The sequence below is a fragment of the Schistocerca serialis genome, chromosome 4, assembly GCF_023864345.2.
Source record: "Schistocerca serialis cubense isolate TAMUIC-IGC-003099 chromosome 4, iqSchSeri2.2, whole genome shotgun sequence".
NCBI classification, from domain to species: Eukaryota; Metazoa; Arthropoda; class Insecta; order Orthoptera; family Acrididae; genus Schistocerca; species Schistocerca serialis.
In genome coordinates, this window is record NC_064641.1 from 814,643,242 (window position 1) to 814,657,980 (window position 14,739).

The 14,739-nt window shown below is 39.9% G+C and overlaps 1 protein-coding gene across 1 annotated transcript in view; it reads left to right on the forward strand.

Annotated features, from left to right (window-relative positions):
* LOC126474970 (uncharacterized) overlaps positions 1-14,739 on the forward strand; it is a 1,274,000-nt gene that overhangs the window by 546,743 nt on the left and 712,518 nt on the right. The window contains exon 3 of the mRNA XM_050102496.1: positions 5,535-5,677. Coding sequence (XP_049958453.1) covers positions 5,535-5,677 — 143 coding nt within the window. The remainder of the gene's footprint in view (positions 1-5,534; positions 5,678-14,739) is intronic.

Here is a 14,739-nt window from a genome sequence, read left to right on the forward strand (position 1 = left end):
TGCACAATGTACTGTCGCACTGCCGTGGGTTGATCGAACGCGTGTGATAGAACTTTTGGAACTAATTTTAAGCCTGCAAAGAATTTTTATGGAAGCCGCTAGGAATAAATCTTGCGAACGCATAAAATCTCGTCATTTGGAAGAAAAGTCTCGACCTTTTGACAGCTGTCTCTGAATACAACTTCGCGTATTAAAGTACTGACTGTCACTGCGTAACATATCCGCATCTATCCGTGCCATTATGCCATCAGTAGTGGCACCTCCTTCGACTATGGCTGATAAGTGACCGTCTCTAGTAGGCTATTTCAAATGATGAGGTCCCCACAAAGTTTCCAGTGCAGATTGTTCAATAGTTTTTTGACGCTGAATGACGTACCGTTTATGGCCAGATCAAGTCTCATTACGTATAATTTATTTACAATCTCTTGATGTGTCATAAAATCATCGTACGAGTGTAAGAACGTAAAACTGGAATGACCAAATTTTTATTGTGGCAAGTAAACCATTAGCACATTCTGTAATCACACTGTCCTAAAGGATAACATACAGATCAATACGATAAAACGATGTGCATTTGGAAAATAACACAGGTAACGGTCCAGTGCTGTTTACAGAATGCGCTACTGACGATTAATGAAGGTCCAGAGGTTAATTGTAAGTTCACAGTCAGTCAATAAAAACAGTCACTGTATTACAGAATGATCTTTTGCATGCGAAATTTAGATGAAATGCTGTACATTGTATGAGTTGTAATTCGTGTTAACTCGTCTACACTATATTTCCTCGTATTGGCTCTTGCACATTTCACAGTTTTTTGCAGACTCGCTAAATTGTCTTCCAGCAAGATCTCTTTCTACAGATTATAATAATTAGTAGTACATTTATATAATGTTGTTTGTTAGTATTTTATGTAAGTTACAAATATACATTTACATTTCTGATTAACTGAACATTGGAGGGAGATTCTTCAGAATGAGAAGATTTAGATAGAACAACAATTGCTATGGAACTAGGTGCCTAGTTTGCCAAAATGCCGGATATCATATCAGTAACAATGCTAATTACTCTGAAATTAAATTAGGGCAGAAGTTGCTACATATTTTCGTCATTAGCAGTGTGGATATTTCACTGATTTAATATGTTTTGTCGTTCATGATTTGAAAATTACTAATTGGGTATATGTTTGCATACGGGAAACGACAGCTAAGTTTTAAAATTGCTGGGGACCGTAATTAGCACAGTTTTATGAACACTAATTAGCTCGTTAATTCCTGATACCCAAAGAAATGTAAAATACTAATATTAAGTTAGAAAAACAGTGTTTCAATATTTGAAATTTTCAGATACTGACCCCATGTCTAAAAATAGCTACCGAATATATTTGTAAAAGAAATTGCAGGAAGAAGAAACATAACAGGGGGAAATATTCCATCTGCTTTCCCATAGTTGTTAGCACTGTGCTATTATTACAACTGGGAGAAAGTGAAGTTCGCAGTCAGAGGGAGACCAACTTAACGAATACACTTGATATCGAGTTGGATACCTTCTGGCAGCTACAATCAGCAGAATGATGTCAGGTGGCCCGGGGTCAGATTAAAATTTCATTCAGGCAACAGGCACCAAAAGACTAAAGTGACACGTTGCTGTTGTAGATCTAATACATTCTGCAAGTTCTGCACCATCAGAAGGTAAGCGGTAAATTTGAAATTTTGTCATTCTCGCTCGAGTTGTATATTTTCATAACCGAGTCTCTTGTGTTAGATTGATACACTTACTCCCATACATTCCCGAAACTTGTATCATTTCCAAGGTACCACTCACTATAACTTTTGCCTATTACAATTTTAACTCTAGGAAATATAACAAATAATGATAATTTACTTATCCCACGTTTAAAATACAGGGCATCAATGCAGACATTTTTGCATGCAGAACCTTAATAACTACATACATCGCTGCGCTGCTTGTTTCTCCCTGCTTTGAACAGTCTGCCCACAAACGCGTCACAAATTATTTGGTTATAAACCGTGTCTCATTGCCACTGATACAATATCATTATGAAGGATTATATACAGCAAATTATGCATACGATATTGCAATGCCTGTATTCTTCAGAAGTATGATGCAAAGTTCCTTCGTACAAGCCTGCATGTCCAAAGGAACAGGCAATGCGGTGACTATAACCGTTATGAAAGACGTAGAACGAGTGGAATGACGATAGTGAAAGTTGGTGCCAGAGTCAGACTGGAACCCTGAAATACCTCAAGCGGATGCCTTACCGTTAGGCTATCTGAGCGCGACTCGCGGCCAGCCTCAGAATTGCGTATGTCGTCAATCAAGTTTAGTGCTCGAATAGCCTAGTGGCAAGACGATCGCTCGCGATTAGCGGGAAATCAGCGTTCGAGTTCCGGGCCGGTACGAATTTTCATTTTAGTCATTCCATTATGCAGCTAATGGTTGTTCGTATTCGTAACTTCGAATACATTTCACGTATACATAGTAAAAACGATGTACAGATAAAAAGCATGTTGTGTATATGGTCATGTTCACACACGTAGCCTTCCGAGACATCTTAGTGCAAGATATACAGGGTGTTACAAAAAGGTACGACCAAACTTTCAGGAAACATTCCTTACACACAAATAAAGAAAAGAAGTTATGTGGACGTGTGTCCGGAAACATTTAATTTCCATGTTAGAGCTCATTTTAGTTTCGTCAATATGTACTGTACTTCCTCGATTCACCGCCAGTTGGCCCAATTGAAGGAAGATAATGTTGACTTCGGTCCTTGTGTGAACCTTCTGTGAACATTTCGGCAGGCATTGTTGGTGATGTCTTGATTTGGCCCCATGTTCTTCCACCTACGCTCAATGGAGCACGTTATCATGATTTCATACGGGATACTCTCCCTGTGCTGCTAGAACATGTGCCTTTACAAGTACGACACAACATGTGGTTCATCCACGATGGAGCTCCTGCACATTTCAGTCGAAGTGTTCATACGCTTCTCAACAACAGATTCGGTAACCGATGGATTGGTAGAGGCGGACCAATTCCATGGCCTCGACGCTGTCCTGACCTCAACCCTCTTGACTTCCATTTATGGGGGTATTTGAAAGCTCTTGTCTACGCAACCCCGGTACCAAATGTAGAGACTCTTCGTGCTCGTGTTGTGGATGACTGTGATACAATACGCCATTCTCCAGGGCTGCATCAGCGCATCAGGGATTCCATGCGACGGAGGTTGGATGCATGTATCCTCGCTAACGGAGGACATTTTGAACATTTCCTGTAACAAAGTCTTTGAAGTCACGCTGGTACGTTCTGTTGCTGTGTGTTTCCATTCCATGATTAATGTGATTTGAAAAGAAGTAATGAAATGAGCTTTAACATGGAAAGTAAGCGTTTCCGGACACATGTCCACATAACATATTTTCTTTCTTTGTGTGTGAGGAATGTTTCCCGAAAGTTTGGCAGTACCTTTTTGTAACACCCTGTATAGTACAAATGCACGTATGTACAAATATTTGCATTACATATTATACACATCAGGAATATATCTCGAATTATACAATTACGTATCCTTTTAAGATCAGGAGATAACAGTTCCAACTGTCGATACCAGTCGTCAGTAATAAACATTAATTATTCTGATTTTGGCCATAAAAATTTAGTTTCGAGTTGTGGAAACCTTTCTTGCCACAAACAAGTCCATTTCCGGAATCGAAGTACTTCACCCAGCTGTACTGTTTTGGAGGGAGAAGTGAACAACACATTTATCCTGTCAGCTGCTAGTCGCGCGGGGTTACTGAAATCCTGCAGGCGTTGAGCAAGATACTCTTGATCCCAAAGATATCATATTCTCACAGCAGTGATGGGACCCTGGTCATCGCGCGAAACAACATCACGAAACGATAAATTGCAGTCTCGATAGGATATCATGCTGCTGCGGTAGAATTACAATTCGTACTACTTGCCATTTCTCCCTCTTATTCCAATCACAACACGATTTTCTCACAAACAAACAAAATAAAAATACGATTTCTGGCTGCGAAACGCACTGTCTGCTTTGCGTTGTTGCTTTGAAAACTTACTCATTTGTTTCTAAAATGCAGTTTAACCATAACCTGTTTGTTTGTATCATTGGTCATCTACTGGTTTCGGTTATTAACCATCATCCTGGATGCATGGTACAACAAAATTAGATGAAAGCATCCCATATTCCTTTGAAGCTGAACAGTAACGAAATTGTTGTTGTTGTTGTGGTCTTCAGTCCAGAGACTGATTTGATGCAGCTATCCTTGCTACTCTATCCTGTGCAAGATTCTTCATCCCCCAGTACCTACTGCAACCTACATCCTTCTGAATCTGCTTTGTGTTATCATCCCTTGGTCTCCCTCTACGATTTTTACCCTCCACTCTGCCCTCCAATGCTAAATTGAAGATCCCTTGATGGGCCGAGTGGTCCTAGGCGCTACAGTCTGTAACCGCGCGACCGCTACGGTCGCTGGTTCGAATCCTGCCTCGGTCATGGATGTGTGTGATGTCCTTAGATTAGTTAGGTTTAAGTAGTTCTAAGTCCTAGGGAACTGATGACCTCAGCAGTTAAGTCCGATAGTGCTCAGAGCCATTTGAACCATTTGATCCCTTGATGCCTCAGAACATGTCCTACCAGCCGATCCGTTCTTCTAGTCAAGGGGTGCCACAAATTTCTCTCCTCCCTAATTCTATTCAGTACCTCCTCATTAGTTATGTGATCAACCCATCTAATCTTCAGCATTCTTCTGTAGCACTGCATTTCGAAACCTTCTACTCTCTTCTTGTTCAAACTATTTATCGCCCACGTTTCACTTCCGTAATGGCCACACTCCATACAAATACTTTCAAAAACGACGTCCTGATACTTAAATCTATACCTGACGTAAACAAATTTATCTTCTTCGGAAACGGATTCCTCGCCATTGCCAGTCTACGTTTTATATGCTCTCTACTTCGACCATCATCATTTATTTTACCACCGAGCGAGGTGGCGCAGTGGTTAGCACACTGGACTCGCATTCGGGAGGACGACGGTTCAATCCCGTCTCCGGCCATCCTGATTTAGGTTTTCCGTGATTTCCCTAAATCGTTTCAGGCAAATGCCGGGATGGTTCCTTTGAAAGGGCACGGCCGATTTCCTTCCCAATCCTTCCCTAACCCGAGCTTGCGCTCCGTCTCTAATGACCTCGTTGTCGACGGGACGTTAAACACTAACCACCACCACCACCATTTATTTTGCTCCCCAAATAGCAAAATTCATTTACTACTTTAAGCGTCTCATTTCCTAATCTAATACCCTCAGCATCACCCGATTTAATTCGACTACATTCCATTATCCTGTTTTTCTTTTCTTCATGTTGTATAGAAATTGTCCAGTGAAATTGTACAAACAGCAGACATAATTTTTCCTAGAATGCTGAGAGTAACATCTCTTGTCAAACAGATAGGTTTTTGCTGAGATGCCTGTGCTAAGGTGTCGTGTTGATTGTGTGCAGGCCCTACGACGCGGACGGAGCACCTGCACCACCACCACGACTGGGGCCCCCACGTGGAGAGCTCCGAGGGGGGCAACGTCAGCGTGCGCGTCGGCCAGACGGCCACCCTCGACTGCCGCGTGCAGCTGCTGCACGACAAGACGGTCGGTGGTCTGCTCTCTGTGTGAAGCTTGCTTAACAGTGAGCCTGAAACATGTTGGCTATTCGCAATGACTTCTTTTGTACGCGACCAAGCGCATTGCTCGCCAGTTCGCTGTTTTGCGACACTATCGTATTTCTGAAGGGCTGCAATGGATGGCTGGTTTTATTTATTTTTATTTTATTGTATTAATTTATTTATTGTTCCGTGGGACCAAATTAAGGAGAAGTTTCCATGGTCATGGAACGAGTCAATACATGAAATTATAACACGATAGTAGAAACAGGTAAAGTGAAATACATGAAACGTATTCAGGCGACAATTCGTAAGTTTAAATAAAGAAAATCAACAATGTAACACTGGAGTTTGCTTAATTTTTCAGCTCTTCCAGGAGCTCCTCGAAAGAACAGAAGGAGTGAGCCACGAGGAAACTCTTCAGTTTAGACTTTAAAAGCGTTTGGGCTACTGCTAAGATTTTTGAGTTCTTGTGGAAGCTTATTGTAAATGGATGCAGCAGAATAGTGCTCCATTCTGCACAAGAGTCAAGGAAGTGCATTCCACACGCAGATTTGATTTCTGCCTGGTATTTACTGAGTGAAAGCTGCTAACTCTTGGGAATAAGCTAATATTCCTAACAACAAACAACATTAAAGAGAATATATACTGTGAGGGCAATGTCAGAATTCCCAGACTATTGAATAGGGGTTGATAACAGGTTCTCGAACTTATACCACATATAGCTCGAACAGCCCGTTTTTGAGCCAAAAATACCCCTTTTAAATCAGAAGAATTGCCCCAAAAAATAATACCATATGACATAAGCGTATGAAAATATGCGAAGTAGACCACTTTTCGTGTTGCACTGTCACTTATTTCAGATACTTTTCTAATGGTAAATAAAGCAGCATTTACTTTCTGAACAAGATCCTGAACATGGGCTTTCCACAAAAGCTTGTTATCTATCCGAGCGCCTAGGAACTTAACTCGCTTATGATATGCCCATTCTGTCTGACCAGAATATCAGTTCTTGATGAGTTGTGAGTTAGGAACTGTGAAAACTGAATATTACTGTGATTTAGCATCAAATATTTCCCACAAGCCACGAAATTATTTCATGAACTACATTATTTGATAATGTTTCAATAATACACACAAGATCCTTCACTACCAAGCTGGTGTCATTAGCAAACAGAAATATTTTTGAGTCACCTGTAATACTAGAAGGCATATCATTTATATAAATAAGAAAAAGCAGTGGCCCCAGCGCCGACCCTTAGGGAACGCCGCACTTACAGTGCCCCATTGGGACTGAACATCACTACCACTCTCAATATTGTCACATTAGCTCTTAGTTCTCAAGCTTCGTATATCTCACGCAGATCAGAGAACTTGCCTTGCGAGAATCATAGGCCTTGCCGCGAATTCCGGTTTTAAAGAAGCGTTGACTGGCTGATGCAGCATTCTGACGCTATATTGTGTTTAGTTTGTCCCTATTTTTGGCTACAGTTGGGACATTGGTTGGCAGATTTAATCATCCAGTTGCTTACAATATGGTGAACTCGCTACATGCTCTTGGTTAAATCCTCGCCTTTCCAGCGAGTTTCACTTACGTCTCTTGCAGGACGTATTGTTTTTGTAGTCATGTTCACATGCAGTAATTACTCATGTCGCATATTTGCTAAAATTGGAACACAGCACTCCTTATATTATGCTCAGAAACAATGGACGCTAGTAGCTAGCGATATCTACTTGTCCATCTCTCGTGAGCTTTTGTGGCAATCAGTCTTTCTTTTGTGTTGTAAAACTAGGGATGTTTGATAACATTTTACCAAAAAAAATTACAACCTATCTTATAAGTAAAATTATTTTGTACTGGATAATTTTTGCAATGCATTCAATATTTCTTTTTGTTATGATAAAATCCCCCAATTTAGACCATGGCATGACGTAGCTTTGTTTATTAACTATTAGTACTTGAATAAGTAATGTTAGAAACTATATAAATCCACTGCTTTCGCAAGTTAGATTTATGTTCTATCTGCTTCTCTGAGCGAAGTTCTGTCATTCTGCGTGGGTAGTCCAATGTATACCCGTAACACAACAGAATACGGTAAATCTAGTTGATTAGGAAGTACTTAAGTCCAGTACTACCGCTGTTTCTACGCTTAATGTTGTTACCACCGTTCACAATGGAGTACGCTCATCGTTTGTTATAAATAGCTGATTTGCTTGGTTCGCTAATAAAGGCACTATATTACTTTTATTCTTTGTGCTGTGAAGTGTTTCATAAATTGTGGCTATTGGAAACAAGAGGAAACTGGGTAAAGACGTTAGAAATGCAGATTCTTACACAAGTGAAATAATTGAACGGCGTCGTGTGGAGGGAAAAGAATATAATGATAATTGTGGTAGTGTCTAGCAGGACAAATTGGTCCCAGATGCAGCTGTAAGGAAGACTGTTTTCATGATAGAAATGAGGTACAACAGAATCAAATTTTATATTGATTCTACTGTTTGAAAAGCAAGAATGAGAAAGACCTCTGTTTGTAAGGTTTAACAGAACGTCAACCTGTACAGAGGAAACGTCCCGGTAAAGAATACAGATTGGTAAAGCGTAGCTTTAGCATCACATAGCATACTACCATCAACGAATCAAGAGCGGAAGTGCACCAGATATTAGTTTACGTGGTTTAAAGGGTGATGGAAGAATTCGCCATGTAACGGAAGTTCTGCTTTCTGGTAAATCTCCAAGAGACCAGCTTGGGAAAAATGTTACCACACATGTGAAGTATACTGGCGTAAAAATGCATATCCAGAGTCATACTGAATAACTGCCTACAAAACGGTATCATTGCTCCGGGAAAGAGTCACTGTAAATGGAAGGAAGACTGTCTGTGAAAGTCATGTTCGACCTTGTCAAAGTTAAGCACCCAGACATTAAAGTAATTTATCAGTACTATGCTAAACATTTTAAAGATGACTTTGATGTAAAATTTCGGCGAACATATTAGTGCTCACTTTTGACTACATACAAAATATAAGGTTCCCAGTTACCCCAGTACAAGAGTTATTTTACTGTTGACATTTGAAGTTTAAAGTATTTGAAATTCACGACATAAAGACTGAGACTGGCCACATCTACATCTATATTGAATGCCAAGCGATAAAAGACCAGGTCAGATAACATTTTTCATTTCACACTACATCAATAATAACCGGTCCAAGGACATTACTGAACTCCATCTTTTTCCAGATGCTTCCAGGGAGAAAAACGTTAACTTAACGATTGTGCGGACTCTGCTAACACAGAAAACGTACCTTTTGATACTGCTGAGCTGCTTTTCCCCGTAAAGAGACATTGTTTCCTACCAAAAGACCGTGGTTTCTGGCTATTAAAGAGATTAATAAGAAAGCATGACAGAACATATCATCCAAAGCCAGAGTGCTAATTAATGATACGAATCAAGTTCCAAACTTAAATATACCGCGACAATGGCAGGTATGGACGATACCAGACATTTCAGAGAGTGGTGGCCTGACTTCTACAAGAACAACGTAAGGCCTACAGAAAGTATAAATCTTCCACGACACCAGGAAACCCATTTCCAGATAATAATTTTCAGGCATTTCAAATACTTGTGCGTCTTACCGGGTAAAGTTATTGCATCAGAACGTACCAATGGTTTGGTGTAACACGCATTCGAACTGAAAACCACTAGAATTAGCCATCCAGTAAGCCTTATATCCAACAGAGTCTATCAGAACATAAACTGATGAAGTAAAATTCGCTGATATTATGAAGACACTTCAGTATTTGCCTGAGGAATAAAAAGAGTACTATCGACATCTTAGAGAAAATGTTCACTAATTTTGCCACGTACAGAAAATTGTGTTCTTCCACACATTATATTGGTAATACTGCTTAGCGTCATTACCATCAATACTCTTGTAAAATAATACTAAGAACAGGAAGAATTACATAATATCCATTCTTCAGATTATATTAGTGTAAATTTAACTGACGTGCTAGTATAAGTTACTGATATTCCCTGTTCTGTTAAACCTCATGAATTTCATGGGTCAGAGGCTTGTGTTTTATGTAGGATTAAGAATTATAATAGCATGTATTTTGAAGCCATAAGTATAAAATTAATTTTGAAAACGACGTAAGTCTTTCAATTTTAATAATTTTTGTTGCTTTGAAACTACTAACTATAGGTTATAACACTTATCAACTTTGATAGAGACCATTTTTTGTCATCAAATATGTAGAAAACCATTTGATTTTCTTATTCTCTGATCAGCAGTTGGTTATTTTCGTTTCCTGAACATTTTGCTTTTCTAAACTGACGCTGTTTCTAAAGTTACTGATTCACTTGCTCTCTCATAACCCTTGATCCCGTTTAACGGCTAGTTTGTAACAGGAAATACTTACTAGTTTTACCTTCTTCCATTACTCTTCTGGCATATGAAATAGTTTCAGCTCTGCGATAAGTATCATCGTTGCAGTTTCACGGTGACTGCAGTGCTGTCTGTAGCAACGACTTCAGGTGATTCTTTTACATAATTTCGTCGATAGTCATTAGGGCTCAAAAGTTAATCTGACTGCATACATAGCTTCAGATCGTAGAAATAGCAAAAACATTGGCACCGGCCAAGTCTACGTCAATAATGAGAACTCAATACATGAAGCATTTATTGGCTTTCGAGAATTCTGTGCTAATATCATTTGACGTGTTCCCGTCTGAAACACATAGGTAAAATTTACGTTGGGATTGTGAAAATTTTGTTGTTTGACACTAAATCTTTTGAGTCTGTGTCACCACAGCCTCCTGCCTGACCTCAGTCCAGACTCTTATTTCGTCCGATACTCGGTAGATTCGTAATTTGTTTAGAAACGCCAGTAAAGAGGTGTTTCAAACGTCTTCGAATGAGAAAGATGGCGTCACCTCGAAGCCTTTATCTCAGATTGCGGAGTTCATTTTAATTTTGTTACAAATTTCTGTATGAATGTTATCAAGCGGGAGCAGAACAGATGTTCCATAATTCTACGATAGATTGATGTTAGTTACATGTATCTGTCGTACGACCTTCCTTAAAATCGAGAAAGTCCTGGGATTATTTCCAGTCGCTGGGTTCTATTCGTTGCTCACTTCGCCAAATACGAGGTGCATTCAAGTTCTAAGGCCTCTGATTTTCTTTCTAATTAACTACTCACCCGAAATCGAAGAAACTGGCGTTACTTCTCGACGTAATCGCCCTGCAGACGTACACATTTTTCACAACGCTGACGCCATGATTCCATGGCAGCGGCGAAGGCTTCTTTAGGAGTCTGTTTTGACCACTGGAAAATCGCTGAGGCAATAGCAGCACGGCTGGTGAATGTGCGGCCACGGAGAGTGTCTTTCATTGTTGGAAAAAGACAAAAGTCAATAGGAGCCAGGTCAGGTGAGTAGGGAGCATGAGGAATCACTTCAAAGTTGTTATCACGAAGAAACTGTTGCGTAACGTTAGCTCGATGTGCGGGTGCGTTGTCTTGGTGAAACAGCACACGCGCAGCCCTTCCTGGACGTTTTTGTTGCAGTGCAGGAAGGAATTTGTTCTTCAAAACATTTTCGTAGGATGCACCTGTTACCGTAGTGCCCTTTGGAAAGCAATGGGTAAGGATTACGCCCTCGCTGTCCCAGAACATGGACACCATCATTTTTTCAGTGCTGGTGGTTACTCGAAATTTTTTTGGTGGCGGTGAATCTGTGTGCTTCCATTGAGCTGACTGGCGCTTTGTTTCTGGATTGAAAAATGGTATCCACGTCTCATCTATGCTGTCGTTGCGCTTCAACATTGCTTGGCAACATGCCACACGGGCAGCCATGTAGTCGTCTGTCAGCATTCGTGGCACCCACCTGGATGACACTTTTTGCATATTCAGGTCGTCATGCAGGATTGTGTGCACAGAACCCACATAAATGCCAACTCTGGAGGCGATCTGTTCAACAGTCATTCAGCGATCCCCCAAAACAATTCTCTCCACTTTATCGATCATGTCGTCAGACTGGCTTGTGCGAGCCCGAGGTTGTTTCGGTTTGTTGTCACATGATGTTTTGCCTTCATTAAACTGTCGCACCCACAAACGCACTTTCGACACATCCATAACTCCATCACCACAAGTCTCCTTCAACTGTAGATGAATTTCAATTGGTTTCACACGACGCAAATTCAGAAAACGAATGATTGCACGCTGTTCAAGTAAGGAAAACGTCGCCATTTTAAGTATTTAAAACAGTTCTCATTCTCGCCGCTGGCGGTAAAATTCCATCTGCCGTACAGTGCTGTCACCTCTGGGACGTATTGACAATGAATGGGGCCTCATTTTAAAACAATGCGCATGTTTCTATCTCTTTCCAGTCCAGAGAAAAAAAAATTGGAGGCCTTAGAACTTGAATGCACCTCGTACTGGGGAGGATATCTGGGGTTGTACAGCAAAATTTATTTTGATGCAGTCTTCTCAGAATGTGATTGCTTTTTCTCTCTCGGTGAGACAAGAACAGTTTTCAAAGCTTCTTGATCAAATTCTTTATCTGACCATAAAAATACATATCGCAGAGTTGTGCTAGAGGAGTACACCTGAGGGAACTACTTACATACTGCACGATAGCAACCCAGCTTCATTTTGAAAAATCTCGTCGTGTAATACGTACAGCTGCGAAATTAAAGTTTTATTCAAGGCTTTTAATCATGAAGATTGATTTTTATTAATTTATGGCCTGTGTTGAAGCAGCTGGAGTGAAATTTTGGCAATAACGTATGAGGAAACTGTAAAAATGCTACAAGGAATTACATTTTTATACAATATTGAGATATTTTTAATATTTTAATACAGATACTTATCTGTAAACTGTTTATAAATTTATGCAGTGAAGAAATTCAAACAGCACTTATTTGTTCATAGACCTAATCATAATTTATATTTAACATAAAGATTCAGAGCTATCAGCATATTTTTCACAATGGCCTTGAAATCTGTGTGCTTCCTATTGCTTAATAAATTGTCATTCACATTCTTGAATCCTTTCCAAGCAAGTCGTTGTTCTTGTGGTAGAACATTTTCTGTTACTTCATCTTTCATCAGACTTCTAATGTTCGGTCCCACAAATAATTCTTCGTTACGTTTAGCCTCAGACAGGAAAGGAAATTGGAAACATATATATACTTAAAACAATCTCCACCTTTATACAATGTTTCGACAAACCGTTTCGTGATTCCCAGATTAATGTGAAGAGGCGGGAGGATGATATTCTCTCGTTTCTGCAGACATTCCTTATCATATATTTCTCTCCAGCATTGATTGTTGATCTGGTAGGCCATTGTATTCGTGCCTTTCACGGGCACGACTATCCTACACGCGTAGGAAACAAGAAAAGTTCGTAAAACCTGAATGTTAGCCCAGCAGCAATCCTATTGATTCGTGTCTCCATATAAAACTCATTGGTGTTTCTAACAGTCCAATGGATTCAGTACTTTCTCCATATTTTCATATGTTTTCTTTAGTTTGAACATAATATGCGTATTTCCAATGTGAAGAAGTACGGCCTTGAGCCTTCTGTTGTTAGATACTACAAACAGCCTTCAGCCATTCGTGTTGCATGTAACACCAAATCTTGATAACACACATTCAAAGTCCTTACAATAAAAAAGCGAATCCTTCGTAGGGAAATACCCACGAAACTCCGATTCCCTTTATCGAAACCAGTAGAATATTGCACCCGGGGTAAACAAATGTTCTTCCTGTAATCGAGACACCGAAACATTTACTACTTCTTTTGAGAGACCTAGGTGTCTTACCGAGGCATTCTATTCTTCTTATGTAGATTGCTCTGCTTGTACTTTTGTGAGTATGGAGTCATAATCAGAATCTAAATTTTCACTTGATGATGACGATGATAAAAATGATGAATATTCTGAAGTAGTGGGCGGTTCAGGCATGGGAATCTCGTGGCTGGTTATAGGTTTTGATAAGTAATTCTTTTCATACTGTTCTTCTTATTCCCGCCACCTTTTACCATACAGAAACAGTAACCATCTACATGGTTTTCTTGTCCTCCCCATACTATTGGAATTCCGAAAGGTAAAGAGTTTTGCTTGCCTTGTGTCAATTACCTCAAACCTGCAACGCATGTATGACAGTATGTGACGCATAAGTTTTGTCCTTGTTTTCTAACATTGTATCGAAATATGAAACGTATGCTTTCGTAGTAGGTATGCTTTTTTCAAAAACGAGGTTATGTTCTCCCTCCTGCTTTTCCTGTTTTCAGAGTCAAAGAACCGCAAATTTAACAAAACCCATCAGGTTCATTCACACATGTTCTTCTCGATGAATTCGCCATTATTAGACTGATCTGAAGTGAACTGGTAACGTCGACACACAAATTTCGCTTCAAATTTGTTCTCAAATTACTATTGTGCGATTGTGTACTTCTAAATTACTCGAGAAGTATCAGTATTCCCGGTCTTTCATATGAATCACTTTACGATCTGTTGCAGTACATATTATGCTGGAAATTTAAAAATAGGAAACTTTAAGCATTACATAAAGACTAGGGTTGTTGGAAGGAAACAGGATACATTTTCGTAAAGAGCGTTAAAACGCCACTCTTAGTAACCCACTTCCATGTAAGCAGTCGAAACATAGGAGCACTGCGTAATTACTGCGGATTTGTTTGTTCTCCCCATGAGTCACCTAAAAGAAGAAAATTGGTTTCCTCCAAGCAGCGCTTCATCACATCAAAGAAACTTCATGTAAGACTATGGTAGGTCTTAAACATTTTGTAGAAACGTGAACGACGTTCTTACATTTTGCCGCGTACTCCTCCACCATGTTTGAATCCTCGGTCCAAAAGCGCCAGTAGTCTCTCCTAGGCAAGGGTATATCGTCGGCAGTGGTTTTACATACAGTATTATAGCATGTTACGCTGCATACTAGTGGGTTACTTTGCTTCTGCTCTGTGGTTGACGGGAACTACTTTCACCCTCAGTGTCCAGGGTTCTGTTATAAGTCGAACGGTACTG